The 21,127-nt window shown below is 40.7% G+C and overlaps 1 protein-coding gene and 1 long non-coding RNA gene across 2 annotated transcripts in view; one reads left to right on the top strand and one right to left on the bottom strand.

The window, feature by feature from the left end:
• ranbp10 (RAN binding protein 10) overlaps positions 1 to 11,639 on the top strand; it is a 42,904-nt gene extending 31,265 nt beyond the window's left edge. The window contains exons 7-15 of the mRNA XM_036126567.1: positions 398 to 510; positions 590 to 698; positions 796 to 944; positions 1,063 to 1,270; positions 3,701 to 3,858; positions 3,958 to 4,106; positions 5,069 to 5,180; positions 7,233 to 7,374; positions 7,447 to 11,639. Coding sequence (XP_035982460.1) covers positions 398 to 510; positions 590 to 698; positions 796 to 944; positions 1,063 to 1,270; positions 3,701 to 3,858; positions 3,958 to 4,106; positions 5,069 to 5,180; positions 7,233 to 7,363 — 1,129 coding nt within the window. The 3' untranslated portion in view covers positions 7,364 to 7,374; positions 7,447 to 11,639. The remainder of the gene's footprint in view (positions 1 to 397; positions 511 to 589; positions 699 to 795; positions 945 to 1,062; positions 1,271 to 3,700; positions 3,859 to 3,957; positions 4,107 to 5,068; positions 5,181 to 7,232; positions 7,375 to 7,446) is intronic.
• Positions 11,640 to 17,368: 5,729 nt separating this feature from the next.
• LOC118557171 overlaps positions 17,369 to 21,127 on the bottom strand; it is a 28,190-nt gene continuing 24,431 nt past the window's right edge. The window contains exon 4 of the long non-coding RNA XR_004927674.1: positions 17,369 to 20,266. This is a non-coding gene — a long non-coding RNA (uncharacterized LOC118557171). The remainder of the gene's footprint in view (positions 20,267 to 21,127) is intronic.

The raw sequence follows: 21,127 nt of genomic DNA, 5'->3' as shown, positions 1-21,127 counted from the left end.
TCAATCGCATTATCATCTTTTTTAGTCGAATGTATGAAAATACCAGAAATAATACAGATTTTGCTGTTTCAGCAGCATTATTCTTCCTATGAGCTCAGACAGAGAACTGTTACAGGAAAGTCTGGCTGCATGGAAACAGCCACCGCTTTGAAAATGTTCACCTGTTCTTAACGTCACACCTTCAGTTTTATTCTGTGAGTTAGAATTACTAAGGTTTTAAATACAGTTTACCTTCATAATCCTGCAAATTCTTCTGCTTACGCTGAGAAGAAGACACTAAACATCAGAACAATTAATGACTTGAACCCAATTTTAGTATAAAAAAACGCAGCTTTACCTGTATGTGAGCTTTAAAGAATCACAAAGTATCTAATACCCATATTTTATTCGTATTCAGCATGGTGTCCAGCTACTTGGTGCATCATGGATACTGTGCGACTGCGACAGCGTTTGCCAGAGCCACAGAGACCACGATACAGGAGGACCAGACGTCTATAAAGAACAGACAAAGTGAGTGAAAGCTCCAGGACTCACGGCTCAGACCTCCAGTGTAGTTCCCCGGTTAGCGTTAATCCGTGCTGTGCTGCAGGAATACAGAAGCTGGTGCTGGCCGGGCGGGTCGGCGAGGCCGTGGACGCCACGCAGCAGCTCTACCCGGGTCTGTTAGAACGCAACCCCAACCTGCTCTTCATGTTGAAGTAAGTCTGCGATTCAGCCGGGAAGCGGGACGCTTCCAGCCGGAGGCGGCGCCGCCCCAGTGTCACCCAGTAACACCGCTATGCGCTGCCCCTCTAGATGTCGCCAGTTTGTGGAGATGGTGAACGGCACGGACAGCGAGGTCCGCTGCCTGACGGTCCGCTCGCCCAAGTCCCAGGACAGCTACCCCGGCTCGCCCAACCTCAGCCCGCGGCACGCAGTCAGCAGCACGCACATCCACAGTGGAGGTACCCGAAAAAACACACAAAACCACCAAACCACGCTCACATGCTGCAGGCACTGAGAGAACGGTGTGTGTGTGTGTGTGTGTGTGTGTGTGTGTGTGTGTGTGTCTGCACCCAACAGGCGCAGACAGCCCCACCTGCAGTAACGGCGTCGCCCCGCCCAACAAGGCCAAGATTCACGGCAGCAGCAGCATCAAATACCCCAGCGCCTCCTCCTCCACCTCCTCCTCCACCTCCTCATCCCCTTCATCCATAAACTACTCCGAGTCCAACTCCTCAGACTCCACCAAGAGTCAGCCGCACAGCGCCAACAGCACCCAGGAGACCAGGTAGGAAGAACCGCTGGGCTGCAGGAGAAGAGCTGATAATACTTTCTACATCAGTGGATATTGATATATTTCACCATGTAAAACAAATCACTGTAGAAAAAGCCGACTGGTTGCTGGACGAGGTTTGTTTTTGGGAGGGGAGGGGAAGTGGGGGTGGCGGCTTGGCGCTCGCTCTCGTCTGGCGTTGTAAAGTTTTACATTATGTGTTTTCTGCTGGTTCAGGAGGTAAAACAGATTGGTGGTCATCCCCAACTTTGCTGGAACATGTGCTTTACATAAGTTGCACTGCACGCTACTTTTTGTTGTCCGACTTTAAATAGCTGGATCGCCTCCATAGGACTGAACCGTTCAGGCTCTTTCTTCTTTCAGGGGCTCATTTTTTCTATTTTTTTCCCAGTGATATTATTATAATAATAATAATAATAATAGTTGTTATTATTATTATTATTATTATTATTATTATTATTATTATTATTATTATTATTATTATTATTGTTATTATTATTATTGTTATTATTATACATTTTATTTATAATGCACTTTACATTTCAAAGAAATCTCTAAGTGCTACATGGCAGAGGGCTAAAAACAACCCCCGGATAATACAAAAATTAAAAACAGCATTTTATAATCATTGTTAACCGAACACAAATAAATTCATATAATAAAGCTTCTAAGGCCTCTAAGGCCGTCTTAAGGCCTTTTTTTAAAGACCTTCACACTTTGTGGGGCTCTCAGGGTCTCTGGGAGGGCCTGACTCCCATAGAGGAGAGTTTGGTCCTGGGTTGGTGAGGGCAGTTAGGAGGAGGTTCCTATAGCCAAATGTATGAACAAATATACAAAAAAAACAAAAACAAATAAAAAGCACCACAGTTAAAATAAATCCTAGAGGAAACCTTGACTCTGTGGCGCTAAGCGGTTTTCAGCAGACACTGTCAGACCTGTAAACTGTCGGACTGGACCTCCACGCTTACTTCTTCACCTATTTATAAAACAAGGAATGCTGCGTTCAGATGACTTGTAGTGTTGCTGTTCTGCCACAAAGTATTTTTCACATCAGCCGAAATGGGGTATGAATAGTTTTGCAGGATGCAGGAGGATTAGCAAATATAATACGATATTGTCCAAAGCATCGCACTGACTTTGCTGGTTTCCTTTCTACCTATTGGGCATCTTGGTACCATGTCCAGAAATGCACAACTTTGTGGCCCAGTTCTGATGCCCATTGAAGGAGTTTTAATATTAAACTTGAATGTAGCCCCCCCCCGCCCCCTTTTTCTTTGATCCGGACCAGCAGGAGCTTGTTACCAGCTTGAGTTTAAAAAGTTTCCGTAATGCCTTCACTCCCCGTTTTTATCATTTCCTGACAACATGCGTCGCCGGTCCAGCAGAGCTATTCTGGGTTTTACTGGCGCTGTTGTGGAGAGGATGTGATCCGGCCCTTTAAGCATCTGTTTCATGATGCTCTTCTAGTTTTTCTGCCCCCAATTAGGCCTGTCGTGATAAGCAATAAATCAATTAACGGCATGATAAATTCCAATCACTTGATTAATTAAAATAAGCTCGATAATCTGCGTATGCACGCTTGGTTTTTTCCCCCTCGTGTTTCCGTCTCCTCTCTCTGAGACGGGATAAGAAACGGTTTCAGTACGATGCCTTGGTGTCCGCTCACCCCTTCCTTCTCGTTTCCTCGGTGTAGGAGGAGTTAAAGCTTGTGTCAGGTCGGCACGTCTTAAAGTTTAGCATGAGAGCGATGTGATGCAGAGCCAGAGAAACGCTAGTTTCTAAGGCAAACGTGTCAAAGCTCAACACGACCGCTGCAGTGTGGGAGTTTTTTTGGATTTAAGCCAAATGACGACGGCCGCCCGCTTAATCTGAGCTGGTATTTCGAGAAAATTTATTTGCACTGCAAAAACGGAACTAAAAATAAGAAAAATGTTCTTAAAATGTGTGTATTTTTCCTTGCTTTGAGCAGGTTCTGCCAATAGAATAAGATTTTTGCACTTAAAATAGGAACAATTCATCTCCATCATCTTTTTTCAAGTGCAGGATGTCTAATTATCTTATTTTAGGGGTCAAAATACTCATTCCATTGGCAGATAATCTTATTTACCTGCTCAAATCTAGGACAAAAACACACATTTTAAGAACATTTTACTTATTCTTTGATCCATTTTTGCAGTGTGTGTTATCATGCCTTTATCGTGTGAGTTGGAAAAAGTTAAAACTACTATCGCAATAGTTTTTTAGAAAGAATTATCACCCAAAACGTGTTGCTTTGACAGGCCTACCCCCAATACACACATTATAAAAACTACAGCTGATTTCACCTGCTGCTTCATACATTCTGCCTCCTGGAAGCTGCTGCTGTGTCGATATTATCTTATTACTGCTCATCTGAGTACTTCTCCCAAAACATGTTTGTTCCAGCGACAGTGAGATGGAGATCGAAGCGGAGCATTACACCAACGGCGTCGTCGAAGGCCCGTCGACGCGGATCATGAACGGCACATACAGACACGAAGAGATCCTCCAGCCTGACGACAACAGCATCTGCAACGGGGTCACAGGAGCCCAGAAACACTCTGGTCTGGCTCGTCTTCATGGCCTGATACATTTTTTTTTTTTATATATATATTTGGGGTTTTGCTGCACATCCTGACGCGGCGTTTGCATATCACCTGCAGACGACGGCCGGATTAGCAGCAAACAGCTCTGCGGCGGGAACCAGGCGGCCACTGAGAGGATGATCCAGTTCGGACGGGAGCTGCAGACGCTCAGCGAACAACTGTGCCGCGACTACGGCACCAACACCACGCACAAGAAGATGTTACAGGTATGGAGCAAACCTGAGCTAAGCTGGGCACCAAGAGAACCCTGGACTCAGAACCATCATAAAAGATGCACCAACCGTGTGAAGTGCTGGAACAGAAGACCAAATGCTGCCCTGTTGGTGACAGGCGGCTGTACAAAGTATTAATAGCCTGATATTGTTCTAACAACGATGTCTGCCCCGGTGACTAAAAATAATCTGATCAAAAGTTGGATTGTTTTCTTCTTTTCCTTGTGAGCTCCTGCTACAGCTATAAAAGTGAATGTTGGAAGGCTTTTTACACAAGTTTTGAGATTTGATACAGAACATTTATATAATTTAGTCTCATGTCTTGGGGAAAAAAAGTCATCTTACCTGGAAGGACAAACTGCTCAGTCACTTTAGAATAATTTTGCTCTGGTTTCTTTACAGAAACGACCCAAACTGCACAGTGTGCCTCATATCAGGGCGTTAGGACAGGCTTTTACCACTAGGGGGCAGATTCACATCTCAGGAAGTCTGAAACAAGTCACCATGTTGGTGTCCTGACTGACATAATGCACCTGGATATTAGTTTTTAAAAAAATAACAAAATAAATGCATTGATAATGCAGTTTTCCTGGTCTTGATAATCAATTTTCTCCCAAAATAATAATTAAAAAAAATGTCCTTCCTGCTCCGAACTTGTACAGCATAGAGCTACCTGGTGAGAGCTGATTGGCTGCAGGTCTGATTGAAGGAACCAATCAGTGGACACAATCCAAACACAATCATTTAATGGGGAAATTATATCCTTGATGCCACCTGTACGCGTATTTAAAAGTGACCAGCAGCAGCTGTGAGGAGTATCTGGACGGCAGTATTTGTTATAGGAACTGAAAGCTCTCCGTGTGTGTGTGTGTGTGTGTGTGTGTGTGTGTGTGTGTGTGTGTGTGTGTGTGTGTGTGTGTGTGTGTGTGTGTGTGTGTGTGTGTGTGTGTGTGCAGGATGCATTCAGCCTGCTGGCGTACTCAGACCCCTGGAACTGCCCGGTGGGCCAGCAGCTGGACCCCACGCAGAGAGAATCGCTCTGCTCCGCTCTCAACAGCGCCATTCTGGGTAAATCGCAGAAACCAACACACACTCAGACTTAGTTGGCAAAATGAGCGCTTTCCGTCCAACGCTGTGAAGTAAAATGGTTGTTTTTCCCTCTGCGGCCGGCAGCTGAGACGAAAATGTCTCCGTTAATCTCTTCTTAAAGCTTCAGATTCACATCCTGATGAAGCACTAAATGTTACGGAGGCTCATGCAGACATTCGCTCGGGGGAAATTTGCAGCAACCTGTTAGATTTCTAATGTGTCCTACCAGCGGTTCGCTCGGCTGATCTTTTAGCTTCATATTTTACGTCTGTTTAATGTTTTATTACATTTTAATTAAGAATTAAGAGTCTTTATTATTATGTAACCATAATGAAATTTTGGCGAGACACCGTCTCAGACTTTTTATAAAACACACAAATCAAGGACAGCCATGGAAAAATTAAGAATGAGCGTACAACAGAAGAGGTGAAAAATGCAATTATTAATAGATAATTAGGCATACTCGGTTTAAAAAAATTATGTTCAAGTTGAATCTACCAATTTATTTAAAAATGTGTTTAATTCCTCTAAAGTTTATTTTAACTCGTGTTTTACAATGTCTCAACATTTAATATAAAGTTTTAAAAAATAAATCTGTAAAGATGAGTGGTGTCTTCACGCCTCTGCTTACCTCAATGAGGTCTTCCTGGTTAAAATTAGAAATGTTTTTAATTATTAAATGAGTAAATTTGTTTCAAAAGGAACATTGTGTTGAAAAATAAAATTGTACTATTTTTATTATTGTTGTTGTTAATTATGTTATTCACATGGATTGATTTCAGTATTCTATAATTAATTAGTGATGTTGAATATAATGGCTTCTAATATTAAATTTTGAATCAGTAACATGAAAAGTAAAATCATATTAAATTGTCATCACTCTGTTCTATAGATAATTAATGGTTTCTATTTTAATAATATTATTTTTCATTTATTTGGTTTTCTTTGTTTTTTTACATATCAAAACAATATTTTACAGCACAGAAACACCACAAACCCCCCCCCCCCCCCCCCCCCCCCCCCCAAAGAAAAAAATGCACACTTAAAAAAATATATACACTTTCCACATCACATAAGAAAATTTTTTTCTGGACAACACAACTAAGAAAGTTTTAATGCAGTTGGCAAAAAGTGCATTTTCTGACAGCATAGTGTTTAAAAAATGAGGACTGCGACCAGGTGTAGGACTATGACCAGGTGTAGGACTGCGAGCAGGTGTAGGACTGCGAGCAGGTGTAGGACTATGACCAGGTGTAACACTACGACCAGGTGTAGGACTGCGACCAGGTGTAGGACTATGACCAGGTGTAGGACTGCGAGCAGGTATAGGACTGCGAGCAGGTGTAGGACTGCGAGCAGGTGTAGGACTGCGACCAGTTGTAGGACTATGACCAGGTGTAGGACTATGACCAGGTGTAGGACTGCGAGCAGGTGTAGGACTGCGAGCAGGTGTAGGACTGCGACCAGGTGTAGGACTACGACCAGGTGTAGGACTACGACCAGGTGTAGGACTGCGACCAGGTGTAGGACTATGACCAGGTGTAGGACTGCGACCAGGTGTAGGACTATGAGCAGGTGTAGGACTGCGACCAGGTGTAGGACTATGACCAGGTGTAGGACTGCGACCAGGTGTAGGACTATGACCAGGTGAAGGACTGCGACCAGGTGTAGGACTATACAACCAGGTGTAGGATTACAACCAGGTGTAGGACTACGACCAGGTGTAGGACTATGACCAGGTGTAGGACTATGACCAGGTGTAGGACTAGACCAGGTGTAGGACTAGACCAGGTGTAGGACTATACAACCAGGTGTAGCACTACAACCAGGTGTAGGACTGCGGAATGCGTTTCTGGCCTAAAACCAACAGTGGAGCAAAATCTGAAAGTCTTGCGTTTGATAAACAGGAAGAAATCCATCGATCGGCTGACAGTTTTCCAGAGCCGGACTTCCTGCATGATGAAACTCAAACACAGCCTAAAACGTCCAGAGACGTCTGTCTGACTCTGACTCTCTCCCTCCCTGCCTCAGAGTCCCAGAACCTCCCCAAACAGCCGCCGTTGATGCTGGCGCTCGGGCAGGCCACCGAGTGCGTCCAGCTCATGGCCCGGGTCCGGTCCGGCTCCTGCTCCTTCGCCAGGATAGACAACTTTCTGCACTAGCCCTCGTTCAGGTGAGAGCGTCCGGCCTGGTCCGCGGTCGCAGCGTCAGGTCTGCAGCTCAAACGTTACCCGTCTGTCCGCAGGTGAATGTTGAGCAGCACTGAGGTGTCCAGCTGGTTGTTGCCATGACGACGATGAGGCAAACATGCGTCTGATTGGAGCAGAGAAGAGAAGGGAAGAAGGCTTCCTATTTAATTTAGTATTATCAGATTTAATAAATGTGTGACACTATTTAAAGATTATTATTATTATTATTATTCAGTTTATTTAGCCTTTTTTTAGTATTTTTTTGTCAGTTTGTTGTGCTCATCCTGGAAAAACTAATCAAATTTCCTTTTTTTTTTTTATTCTTTCTTTTTATTTGTTACGGTTGGACTTTGGTTCCTGTAGTCTTGTTGTTTTTGTTCACCACGTCCCTCAGCACCGTACCCATAAGGTCCTGGATGCCAGTTCACTGCAACCTGCTTGTCAAATCTGTGCCCAGATGTTTTTTAAACAGTCGGCCTGGGCTCGGATGTGGTATTAAATTCCAGCTCTTGATGATTTATTTAAACGCTTCTTTCTCCAGGGTGGAAGAATTTTACTGCAAACGACTGTGATGAACACAAGTTTAAATTTGTTTTGTATTTTCTCATCATTATACATACAGGCTCATATGTAAACTAGCTCTAATATTTAATATTTGTTTTTTAGCAAGTTGCACCTCTATCCCAGCCTGTTTGCAGCCATCATCATTCTGAACGACTTTTCGGCACGTTATTAGAAAAATTGGTAGCGTTTAATGAAATTGGTCTCCTTCCTGGCAGCTTATTATCAGCCTTATGATCTGTTTGGGATCATCGTCCTGTTGAACACCCAACTGTTGGTTTGAGCCCCAGGTAAGAAAATGCAGATTAAGGAAAACATTCCCACAGCATGATGCTGCCTCCACCTTTCTTGACAGTTGGTTCACATTATTAAAGCCTCCTCCAACCATTCAATGGACGATTAGCTCAATCTTTGTTGCACCAGGAGGCGGATCGCTTAATCCATAGGAGACTTCAGCTTTGGTGGGTTTTGAACTTCCTAAACGTTTTAATTTCCCCCGAGGAGGGGCAGATGTAAATTAAATTCTCCTTTTTAGATCCTTAGTGAAGATTTTGGACTTTCCTTTTTTTCGCTGGTTATTGGTCAGTCCAAACTGAGCTGTCCAACACAATCGTGAGCAGTTTGCAGAAGTTAAAGACCTTGACTTTAAGTTATAACATCCTAGAACCATCAGCTTATTTCAATATATATATGTAGAAAAATTCATCTTTTTAGAAAATTTATTCCAGCTGTTGTTCCATCATTCCACCCTGAACAAAAGAGAACAATTTAAATAAATTGTCTAAAGCCAAAAATGAATGCAGTGGCTACATTTGAGCTTCTGATGTTAGCCGTCTAAGAAGACGGAGGAAACCAAGAATGGAAAAGCTTTCATGGGCGCGTTGATCTCAGCATGAACAACACCTGCTATTGTGTGGAGCTCCTCATTAGCTGCAGCCCACACGGGTGAAATTATCCCCAGAAGTTAGAAATAAAAAAAAATATTAAACCCTGGCTTTTGTTTCTGATTAAAGGTAATGTAATATGGCTGAGAGTGGGGCGGCGAGAGCTCGCAGGTTATTTGCCAAGAAACAGGATATTTCCTGGAAAAGAACATCAGCCATGTTCAGAAAACATAATTGAAGGTCCTCTGCGGTGGCGAACGCTAACCAGGAGCAGAGAGGTGTCGGCGCCTTAATTTTACTGTAACAAGCGCCGCGTCGGCCAATCAGAGATGTGGCTGCAGGTGGCGGAGCTGATCCCCGGCTGCACCTACGACACCTGCCCTCGGGGCCGAGTCCTACTCTATTATCAGCATAAAGAAAATCAGTATCAAAGGCAGGCTAACAAGCACAGTGTGTGCACGTCGAAAAGTCAAGTTTCATTACCGCAGGCTTCTTTTTTCCCCCTCCACACTCTGACCCACTGTGTGCTCATGCAGTCACAGCTAGAATTTCAAATAAAGAGGTGAAATCATGTGACAAACAGGGAGGCCTGTAATTTTAAGGTGCACTTTGTGATGATTAAACCGCAGCCTTTCTTTCACTTTGATTTCCAAACCCGGCTCGGAGGGCTGTGACAGCCTTTGTTCCAGAGTTCTGCTCAGTTTCTGTGCAATAAGACCAAAGTTTTTTTTTTTTTTCTTCCTCTCCACGTTTGGTGACCGTCATCCACAAGTTAACAAACTGTTTTATCCTTTACCTTCCTGTCAGAGATGCCAAAACATTGGCAAGAAAAAAATCTAATTTGGATAAAAGCTTAATTTAGCTAATTTGCAAATGCTTCTGTTGTAAGTAGAAAGAGTTATCCAGCAAATATAAATAAATCTTTATAGATCAGGGGTGTCCAAACTTCTTGTCACATGGGCTAAAATTGTCAAAATTAGTCACGGGGCACAAAAATACAATAGTTATAAAAATAAACACCCTAAAAATGTATTGTGTTTCATTTATTTTTTTAATTGCTCCACAAAATGATAATATAATATAGTAATATTTTAATTTGTCAGATTTTCTGTTGGAAATTGTCACTTTTGCCTTATTTAAAGATGGTCGTCCAGTTTGCTAATTCTTTTAGACTTAATTGGAAATTGCTTAAACATTTTTTTTCTCTTCTCAGCAATAAGAACAGGATTTGGGTCTTTCTTTGAAAATGCTTGCTGTGTTTAGCCAGTTTTAATAAATGAGTTAAAAGTGGATTTTGGTGCAGCAAAGTCTTTATTTGAGTAAAAGTCATTGGTTAGATGTGGTCCTATTTACTAGGAAATTAAAGCAGATGTAAAAAGTTTGGTTATTAAAAGACAAATAATTTGTGATGTACCCAACATTTTCAATTGTGAGAAGATTTGAACTTGTCTGTAATAATTTTGCCCTAATAAAAAATAAAAAGTCAGCATCTGCATCAACCACCAAATGGACCAAATCATTCTTGAATTACAGTCGGGGACCACACAGAATAAGCCCAGGGGCCTCAAATGGCCCCCGCGCCACACTTTGGACACCCCTGATTTAGATTGTTGCTGTGGGCAGAAATACAGAGCAGCAACTCCTGACCATTTCTCTAGAAAGGGTAGGAACATTTTATACATGTTTTCAATGCAATATTTGGTATGTGTGCAATATGCATCAACAGGCTTCTAGGCCAGATTAAGACCAGAGGCGGTTTGAGGTGAATTTAATAGTCTGAGTGGTTAAATGTGACACTTTGAAAGCCCCGTTGTGCAATTATTTGGCTGTTGATGCTAAATCTGGCATCTGAAATCAAGAAGCTCACACAAATGTGCAGTGGTTGACAATCCAGTAATATTACAACAGCTCACAACGATGGGAACCTCTTACTCCATGAGATCCTCTGGTTCCTCCTAGTTGAGTTCACTGCAGAAAGAGTCCAGCCTGCTGAAGAGAACATGGAAAAAAAAAACCTTGATTCAAAAGATTTTAGTTAAACCAGTAAGTTAAACTTCCTGACTTGATGTGTTGTAGCAGGAAATTACAACAAAGACTATTTCATAGGATCATTCTGGGGTCTAATTTCATTCTGTTCTCATTTATTTTTGTCATCTCTGTTAGAACCTCACCCGTGTTTTTTTTTTTTTTTTTTTTGTCATAACTGGACATCAGAACAATGAAGCAGGGTATTGTTTCCTGCTGAAACTCTATCTCCCGCCTTCCTTTCCTCTCTCAAACTTGTCCTGCTCTGTAATCACCTACATCTTGCTACCCAATGGGGGGATGTTGTCAAACCTGGCGCTCTGTCTGGAAAAAAATGCCCCTATGATCCACACTGATGTTTCCGTTGGTCAGGCTGTGGACTCTGCGGGGGGGATGGATGTTGAACTTTCCACCAGGACCATTTCACAACCCTCCTCTGCTGTAGTAGGAACTTCTCTGATGCACAGAGCACCTCTGTCCCCCTGCCTGGTCTGACAATGCAGACGAGCTGTGCACAAATTACTTCTATCTTCATTTTGTTTTATTATTTTTATTTTATTTTTTTTGAACTTTTGAGTTTTACCTAAATATAAAAAATGAAAAGAAAAAAACATTGTGAAATCAGTTATCTACTTAGCATGGCTTTTAAAACTTTAAAACAACAAAAAAAGGAAAAACAACTGAAAAAAAGTATTAGAAACATGTTTAAGAATAAATATTGTATTCTGTTTAATTTTGACAGAATTATTTTTATTAAAATACATCCATATGCATATGAACCGTGTGCTGTTTTTTTTCTTTCTGTGTATATATTCACTTAGTGAAATATAAACTCAGTATGCAGACTGTTTTGCTTTATTTCTGTTAATTAGGATGATTTTCTGCTTATAGTAAATAAAAACCCAGCATTTAAGATTAGAATACGTCTGACAAATAATTTTAAAATTGTATACAATAATACAGTCTTTATTTACTTAAACTCTTTTGTGCAACATTTATTGGTACCTCTTAATAATTCCTATATAATAAATGTAAATGAAGCGCTTTATCTTTTTTATCGCTCTTTTAAATGAGAAAGACAGGAGAACATGTCATTAAAGTACTTTAGATGTGTGGTGATCAGTGAAACTCACCCTGCAACACATCTACGGTCAGATGTTCTGCTGAACCCTACTTGGACTTTAACAGGAACCGTGGGCTTTGGTCGGCTGGGACCCGATTTGAGCTTTTCAGGAACAAATAGTTGGGTGTTAGGGTGCGTGATGTTGTGACTTCCGAATTACCAAAACCTTTTCAATTCTGGTGGCCTCTGCCAGAAAACCCAAAACTAACTTTCGTTGCCTCTTCCAGCAGGATAAAGAGCCAGAACATGGTTCAAAAGACACTAAATCCCTTTAAGGAGCATCTGAATAACCCAGGATCCAGCAGAGGACTCTCCAGAACCAGATGGATGATGGTTTCAAGAACTAGTGTCAGGGATTTAGAAGAAAACAGAAAAATATACTTTTTTTTTACACAATCTTAGCAGGAGAGCCAATAATAAAGGTGTTTGAATACATTTTTCAGCAGCTTTAGGTCAATATGTCTGTGAGACAGTCTGGAAATGATTGCTTGCTTGCTTGATTGATTGATTGATTGATTGATTGATTGATTGAAATGACATTTTGTGAAGTGATTGGTTTTGCTGGAATTGGACAGCAGGGGGCAGAAAGAGGCTGCCTCACATTATCTAATTCAGTTCCTGTTGGAGTCCTTAAGCTTTATCTCTAGTATTTTTTTCAGCAACACAAAGTGCTTTTAGTATAAGTTTAAAAAATTGCAATAGTTACATCCAAAAATCTTTTATCTGTTAAGCACATAAAAGATGTTTAACCAATGTGCTCTATGGTACTTAAATGGATCAAACCAAGACACAAAAATTAACAATAATAAGATGGAACTAAAAACAATAAAAGCTAAATAAAATGCTGTGCGAAAACTTTAGTTAAATAAAAGAAACAAGTCTTAAAAACAGCAAGAGAAGAAGCTTGTCCAATATTTAATGGCAACTTGTTCCATAATTTTAAGGCCATGAAGCCAATCTCCTCTGAGCTGTAGACCAGTTTTTGGTTCCACCAACAGAGGAAGGTCGGCTGATCTACGAGGCCAATGAGAAACACGGGGCTGAAGTCAGAGAAGTGTGGAGGAAAAGGACTATTACCCAATTAAAAAACAAGAAAATTATTTTAAAATAAATAATTTTGACACACTGGCAGCCAGTGGAGAGAAGAGGATGAGTAAGATATGTTCCTTTTAGCGTCTACCGGTTAAAAGACGAGTAGGAGCGTTCTGAACTCTTAAGGTGAGAGATGCCATTATTTCTCAGATCAAATGGCAGAGAATTGAACCTTGAGGAACTCCACAGGAAAAAGGTGCTTAAACAAAGTCAACGTTTTCTGTATGAATACAGAAACGCATGTCTTTTGTTTGCTCCTTTAATCCCCAATAGGATATCAGAATACTGTGCAGAATAGCATCAAATGCTACACTTAGAGCTAAAAGCACCAAAAACTAACAGAACTTCCAGAATCAGTGGCTAAAAGGACGTCATTAAACACCCTCAGCAATGCTGTTTCAGTGCTACGTGGATGTGGAAATACTTATTTAATATGGAAAGCTTAAGCTCTCCCTGTTGTAAAAGAGTTTAAAGGATTTAAAGCTTCTGACACTATTTTGCTCCCTGCTGACCAAATAAATCATATAAATGATGTTTGGTTCCTGGAAACAAAAGAAAGGAAATTAAAAACAATAAATATGTGATAAAGTGAGTGAAAAGACATTGATGAAAGTCACTGGATATAGGCTAAAAGGAGAAAAATAAAATAAAAAGGTTTGTTGAAGACAAGATCTTGAGATGGAAGAGGGAGAATGGGAAGCATCTTTGTGAGGGGAAAAATGAATAGAGAAGATAAGGAGGAAAAAAGCATGAAATGGAAAAGAAATTATAGTTAAAAAGAAGGAAAAACATCAGAGGTAGAAAAAAAGAAAGATTTAGTAGAAAGTAAATTAAAAGAGAAAAAACAACAGGATTTCTGAAAACTTTAATAACAATTCCAGTTATAAATAAGATTTAAAACCAACGTGAACAGAATGAGAATCAGCTTTATTAGCCAAGCCGGTGGACTCAAGAGGTTTGGCTTTGGTTTCACTTTGCTCTTAATGTACAGACATTTTAAACATAGATATATAACATGGTGAGACATATGTAAACATATAGTGTAAAAAAAGAAAAAACATTGTTGGATCAGTGCAGATTAGCAAGGTATTGATTTGAGTACTCCGAAAGACAGCCTGGGGGGAGAAACTGTTTCTGTAGCGGCTGGCTGATAAGTTTCATATCTAGTGGGTTTAAGCAAGGATGCATACAGTAAGCTTGATAATGGTTACTGAAAATAGGTCTTATTAAATTACTAAAATCCCAGTTTTTACATCAAACCTACTAAATATTCCGTCAACCAATGAACCAGCTGGTAGTGAATACTGAAAGGTTTTGATTTTAGTTGTCATAACATCCAATAAGTTGGTTCCAGAATTACTTCCTTCATCTATTGTCCAAATTACCACACCTCACCTAAAAGGTGTTCATTCATTAATAACTGACAGACACTGAGAGCTGATTGGCTGTTATTTCCTAATAATCAGATGGTGCCCTGATATGGTAATTTTTTATCAAATGGCTAACTTAGTTTATAATTACCTTTGGTAGTTATTAATCGTTATTTATTGCCAAAACCAAATCTGTTGTTGTCCATCATTTGCAGCCATGGAAACCCATGAAGCTCTCTGTGCACTGATCCAGGGGAACCATGAAGTCTGGACGTCTGCGTTTAATCTGCAGAAACCTGGAGACCTCTCTCAAATATCTGTAGCAGCAGTCGGCATGCTGAGGTGCTGGATTTACATCCACCTGTGGAGATGGACGTGATTTGATTTCCTGAATTCAATGATTAGGGAGGGAGAGGAAAAACCTATGGCAGGCTCGTGTATTAAGGACTTTGTTCAAGGCTAAAGTTGATGTAAATTAATTACAGACGTATTAAAACCTTTCAGAAAGCCCGAAAAAAGGACGCAGAAATGATACAAATAAGCAGGTAAAGTAAAAAGAATTTAATTAATTCATCTTTCTCATAATAAACCCTATTAAAATGGGACTTCTGCAGCAGCAGCAGCCTTGAAACCACCTGAGGCAGAGATAGAAAAGGTCTAAAGTTGGATGCTGGGGGGTTAAAAACAAGCATAAAAACAGTGAGTGCCTCATTAGTTCCCTCCTACACGTGCAGCTGGGGAAGCTTTTCCAGTCCCGGTTCAGGGACCCTACTGGTCATCAGGAGGTCAGGGGTTCATGCTCGGCGATGCCACCCCCCCCCCCTCTCCTGCTCACCCAGGGAACCGAACCGGTTGTTCCGCTCCGGGTGAATCTCAAGACTTCTTAGGCGACGCCCTCAAGGCCCGCAGCCTTTCCTGCAACGCAGCCAGACCTCCTCTGAGGGGGCGGACGGGGTTGTAAACATCACAACACCCACACTTATGGCCCAGACGCTGCGATGCATATTCATAGTCACATGCGAGTCATTAGGGATGTGTTTTATTAGTCTGCCCATCTATCTATCAATCCATCCTTCCATCCCTCCATCCCTTTTCCCCTAAAACAGTAATTACTCGGAGGCCAATGGAAGGATGCAGCCCCCGCCTGCTCTCAGCGAGATTGTAATGGCTTCATAAGCACCGCTGATTGAATTGATTGCCGCAGTTGGAGTCTGGCTGAGATGTACAATGGGGTGGAATATGCACGTTAATCAGCTCACACAAACGGTCTGCGGGCTCTCGGTTTATTTCAGGTACAGGTGAAAAATGTACACAGTGCAAATCATAAACAAGTCACGGCGCAGGCAAACACAATCTAACTTTTTCTAGTGCGCAGCGGCGCCGGCCTGTTGCATCCAACGGCGAACAGCAATCAGCCTGCGTGGCAGCGGGAGGAAAACTTCCTGCAAGTTGTTTCGCATTCGTCCACGAAAATCTGGCCAATATGGATTTTCAGAGGAAATTTTACTCAGATAAACAAACAGATTCGGGAGTCAAAGCTAAATCTCTGCAGCAAATGATTTCTGGAGACACTGTAACTGCAATGTGTGCGCGTAGTACAAAACTGCATGAATTAAACCCTCAACCAGTTCACAGTTTCAGACATTTTCCTTCAAAAATCTCTATAACTTCAGTAAGTGATAGCCGTATGACCAGACTGAGTGAGTCTTTACGGATGACAGGCAAAGAATTTCTATGTTCCTTTATCCGTTTAACCTCAAACTCATGGGCTTGTGTCCTCACGGACAGGCAAGACGATGTTATTCACAGTTTTTAGGATAGTTCTGGTCCAAATCCTAAACCAGCAACTTTATGACGCCTTATCTGGACCTGTTAATGCTGGAGTGATGCTGAAACATAACCAAACTATCCTCATAATGGATAATAATTTCTTATAAATTATACATCTCTGAATTCCTTCTGGAGCGGTCCCACATATTCATGCAAAAACATGCATGTCTATGAATGATAAGATGTATATTCTGTGACAGATTAGGTACTATTTAGCAGTAATAATTTGAAAGTGTGACTTGGACATTTATTTTTTATTTCTAAGTCAAAGAAAGTCATGCAAACGGAGTATTTTCTGAAACTCCTTGCTACACCTTCTGCTAATTTGCTACAAAAATCACACACAACAAAATAAGTACAAATGAGTCATAAAAGTTGATGAAGGCTTCTTTATTGAAAATGCTGGACAGTTTAAGGCAGCTGTTACATGTTGCTGATCAGATTCAGACACATTTAGGCACTCCTGGTGTAAGGAAGCTTTGACAAACAATTTATTCACACGTCAGATTTGCAGTGCAGAGCTGTGCGGGTCAGCAGAACCATCTCATTGCATCAGTTGTGGTTCCATAAACAGGTTTGATCAGATGTTCATGTCGGGTCAAATTACACCTTTCCAGAACATGGTTTTCCCCCGAAGAGGAGTCGACATAAAGCCTCATCTGGTGGCTCCCAGATCTCAAAGAAGCAGAAACTTTTTTTTTTTACAAACATGGCGGATCACATGGTCAACCATGTGACTTTCTGATCGACAGGCTTCCACCGCTATTTTTTTTTTAGTTTTTCTTCTCTGAATTTGTAAAAAAATATCTTTAACAATATGAAAAGCAGAGCTTTCCACAGAAACGCAAATTTACCCATAAGGTGCCAGTAGGGGGCGATCATTTCAACAATCGCATCACCTTACGATACAAAATACGAATTAGTCTGGATTGTAAAATACTCACTTTGTGCTCACTTATCCTATATTAGTTCCTTTATGCAGTTCATGGGGATATATTTTATCAGCCAACTGAACTGGTTTCAGTTGAATGATAAAATCTATATTTTTCTTCTTCATTCATTCAGGTTGTAAATATTTGTTTCTGTTTTACTGTTTCTGTTCTCATTTTCAAATTAATTCACAGACTTGCTCAGATTTAACACTCATGATGACTCAGAACTCGAGAAGAAATGTGAAAAGATGTTTGATTTCCTCAGATTAAAGGTGGACCTCCAACACAAACCCGAACAAAACTAACTGAACCAGAAGCATTTAGGGGCTAAACTGGAGCTGCAGAAATGTGTTCAAACAGACGTGAATCCAACCAAGTAACAAATTCAAATGTTTTTTTTTTAATGTAGATATCAATTTCATAATTTAATTTTTAAACTTTTTGTGTTTCTGAATAAAACATCTGAAGTTCATCTAAGGCTGTAACACAGATTATACTGATTAAATGTAATCCCGATAGCATGTTTAACATGGTTCTAGTTTGTAGCCACCAGAAATCACCGGATAACTGGTTCATGTATTCAAAAGAAGTAAATCCTGAACCTCTGTGGATTCATCCCCTCAGAGCCGATACTTTGTTCAAGCCATCTCTCTTTTTGCAGACGCAGATGTTTCAGTCTTGGTACTGGTTTTCAGTTGGACCTAGATCTGAACTTTGACTAGGCCATTGTAACATGTCTGTAGGTTTGGATCTAACCCATCCCGCTGATAGCTTTATGTTCAGACTTGTTTCCCTGCTAGAAGGTGAACCTCAGCCCCCTTTGCTCCATTCTACGTGCGTTTCACTCACAGGAACATTTTCAGGACCCTGGACAATTCCTCTTGCCTTTATAAACTGGGATCAGGATCTGTTTTGGTAAAACTGTTAATCTGTTTTATGTAAAGTCTTTAAGAACCATGTATGTTTTCCATCCACTTCACCAACTGTATAGCTGACCACAGTCTGAAGCAAAGATTCAATAACATTAAACACCTCTTAATTTAGGCCATTAAATCTGGCTACTTTAAGGGAGAAGATGCAGATTATTAAAAAAAAAATCAGTGACTTTGAGGTAATCATTTTCACTTCTGTCACATGAACTCTGTGTATAAATATTACACGAAGTTAAAAAAGAAATGCCATAAAGTAACAGCATCTTTACATATTACGCCCCTCAAATATCCATAAGAGTGAAGAATAATCCCATGTAACCAGACCAAATTCCTGTGTTGTCAATTTGATCACAGGTTATTAATATATTTTGGAGCAGAGCACAGAATAGTGGCTGTTCTTGCATGGACGACCCCCTGGTTGAGCCCTCCCTTCTGCCCCCCAAGAATGAGACAAGAGATTTCACTTTTTATTTTAAACAATTTCTTTATTTCAAACATTTATCCACGGGGTTCACCAACCCAAGCAGAGTTTTAAATCAACTGTAACCGGTATAAAAACCACAAAACAATGCTCTTTTTGTCTTTTTATTAGCAGAACAAAGATTTCATGAAGCTTAATGTTATTTTTAAATGTCTGCTCAGTGCAATAATTCATTTTATAGATGCTCAGGTGGTGTGAAGGTGGGGGGTGTGATCCACTAAAAAAAAAAGTATGCTCATAATGGAACACAGCTGGATATTGCAGAATGTATTTCCACAGTAATATTTCACAGTTTAAAGTTTTTATAAAAAGCACAGGAAAAAAAAATTGCTTTGCGTTTATTTGGAGTGATGACATCACAAGAGGCACAAGAATGAATCTGATGGCATAAACCTGGGAGGAGAGTTTCCAATTCTAATTAAGAAAAGAGAAAAAAATCAAAACTATGATTAAAAGAAAACGCTCAACAGTGCTTTTGATTATGATCAGAAGCATTTTTGAGCGTTTTTGACGATGATTGCTTGTTTTTTTTTTTTGTCTTATGTGACGTCACCAGAGGCATGAGCATGCAGAAGTATATTGATTAAATAATACCCTCACCACCTACTCGTGCTGTCCCCTGACGCAGTGGCCCCCAGGGTGAAGAGCCATGCCACCATTATTAAAGACCCCCCTGACCACGTCCAGGTAATCCCAGTTGTTGTAATCCACTCACCGACGGTGTTTGGTCTTAAGAGGAAAAGGTTCAGATGACTCTTCCTTCGCCTGTTCTGTGTTTATCGTTTCACGGAGCAGTTTGAACCCGTGGCGCTTTATTCCTTCAGTTTCTGAAGCGCTCATCTTCTTTGTATTTGTGGCAGAGTGGGAGGAGAAACGCTTGTTTTCAGACCCCTACTGATCGAAGAAGGCATTATTAAGATGTTCTCAGCGTTGCCACCAGTAAACACACGTTCCTTATAAAAACAGAGGGAGTCAGGGCAGACGTAACAAATGCAGGGGGCTGATTATAATTGTATAGATGCTGTTAGGAGGAAAAGAGAGACATGTGCCAAGTGGAAACTGGGAGAAATAAAGGAGACGTTTGGGTGGGAAACACTGGGGTAGACTGTGACTTGTTGTCAAAAATGTCAACTTACAACAACAAAATCACTAGTCTTCCACAACGTGTCACACTAGTCAGTTTTCACCTGTGGAAAAGATGGATTATTCTGAAAATTAAACACACAAGAAATAATAAGAGCAAACATGAAGGAGAGTGGAAGCTATTAGTGCTTCTAATCACATAAACACAACGACATAAACAAGCGCTCTCGGCATCGTATGATGACTAAATGTGTTTGCACTTTATTTCATCGCATTCATTACATGAATCACAGTTTCTTTATTCAGTCATCACACATGGTGTAAACATCCAGGGACATTAAGGCACTCGGGATTTGCATTTGTTGATGCAAACACCGACATACTGTACTGTGGCAGAGATGAATTAATTTGGGAGAGCGTCCCCGCTGCCTGCGAGCTGCTTGGATAATAATAATGCACCGATTACTGCGGCGCACGTGCAATCCCACGAATCAACACCGGTCCAGTCTGAGGTGCAGCGAGGACGGAGGATTCAGACGCACACAGATGTGCCGGAGCGGGCGCTTTAATAACAAGGAGAGGGAAAAGGACAGCGGTTTAATCTGCTGGTATTGGTTCTATAAAGCTCTGCCAATAAAGCCGGATCTCTGCAGGATAAAGAGGGAAGGGAGCACGGGAGAGGAAGGAAGAAAAGGTGAGGTCGTGAAAGAAGGGAAGGAAATGAGAGGAAAGCAAATAAGAAAAGGAAAAAATGAGGGGAAATGGCGGTGAAACAAGAAAAGGACAAGATAATGTAGAAAAAAAGCAAGAGTAGTTGAAAATATAAGATATTAGATGGAAGGAATAAAGGATAAGGGAATGGAAACATTTAAATGGAAAACATATAAATTAGAGAAGCAAAAAGAAAAAGGAAAAGTGTGTTAAATAATGGGAAATAAATCTGTGGGATATGACTGAAAGCTTTGGGAAAACAGGAGAGAGGAAACCGAGGGGGCAAAAAGACAAAATGCAGCAAAGAATGAGAGAGAAGAACGAAAACACAAAAATAGACAGAAGGACAGGGGAGAAAACCAAAAGAAAGGGGAGAAATAAATGAAAGGAAACAACCGTGGAGCAGAAGAAAAGGCCAGGAAGAGAAAAAAGAAAATAATGGAGCAGAAAAAAGTAGCAAGAATACAATAAAAAGGTTCAGAGGAAACAAAAAGAAAAGATCGGTTCAAACGCTGTTGTTTTGTCCCCGTCTGCTTCTCTATCATACCCACATACCTTCAACCCAAATCAAATATTAAAGCGTTTAAATATCCTCAAAACGTAGATTTATTCCATTTTCCATTTATTTTAGCTTTGATCTCTTATTGGGCCCATCGACTCTTCTAAGATATGAGATAAAATTACCCTCGATCAAACCAAAACATGGTAGATAT

The sequence above is a fragment of the Fundulus heteroclitus genome, chromosome 2, assembly GCF_011125445.2.
Source record: "Fundulus heteroclitus isolate FHET01 chromosome 2, MU-UCD_Fhet_4.1, whole genome shotgun sequence".
NCBI classification, from domain to species: domain Eukaryota; kingdom Metazoa; phylum Chordata; class Actinopteri; order Cyprinodontiformes; family Fundulidae; genus Fundulus; species Fundulus heteroclitus.
Note: the sequence above shows the minus strand (reverse complement) of the source record. Positions and strands in the feature narration are given on the sequence as shown.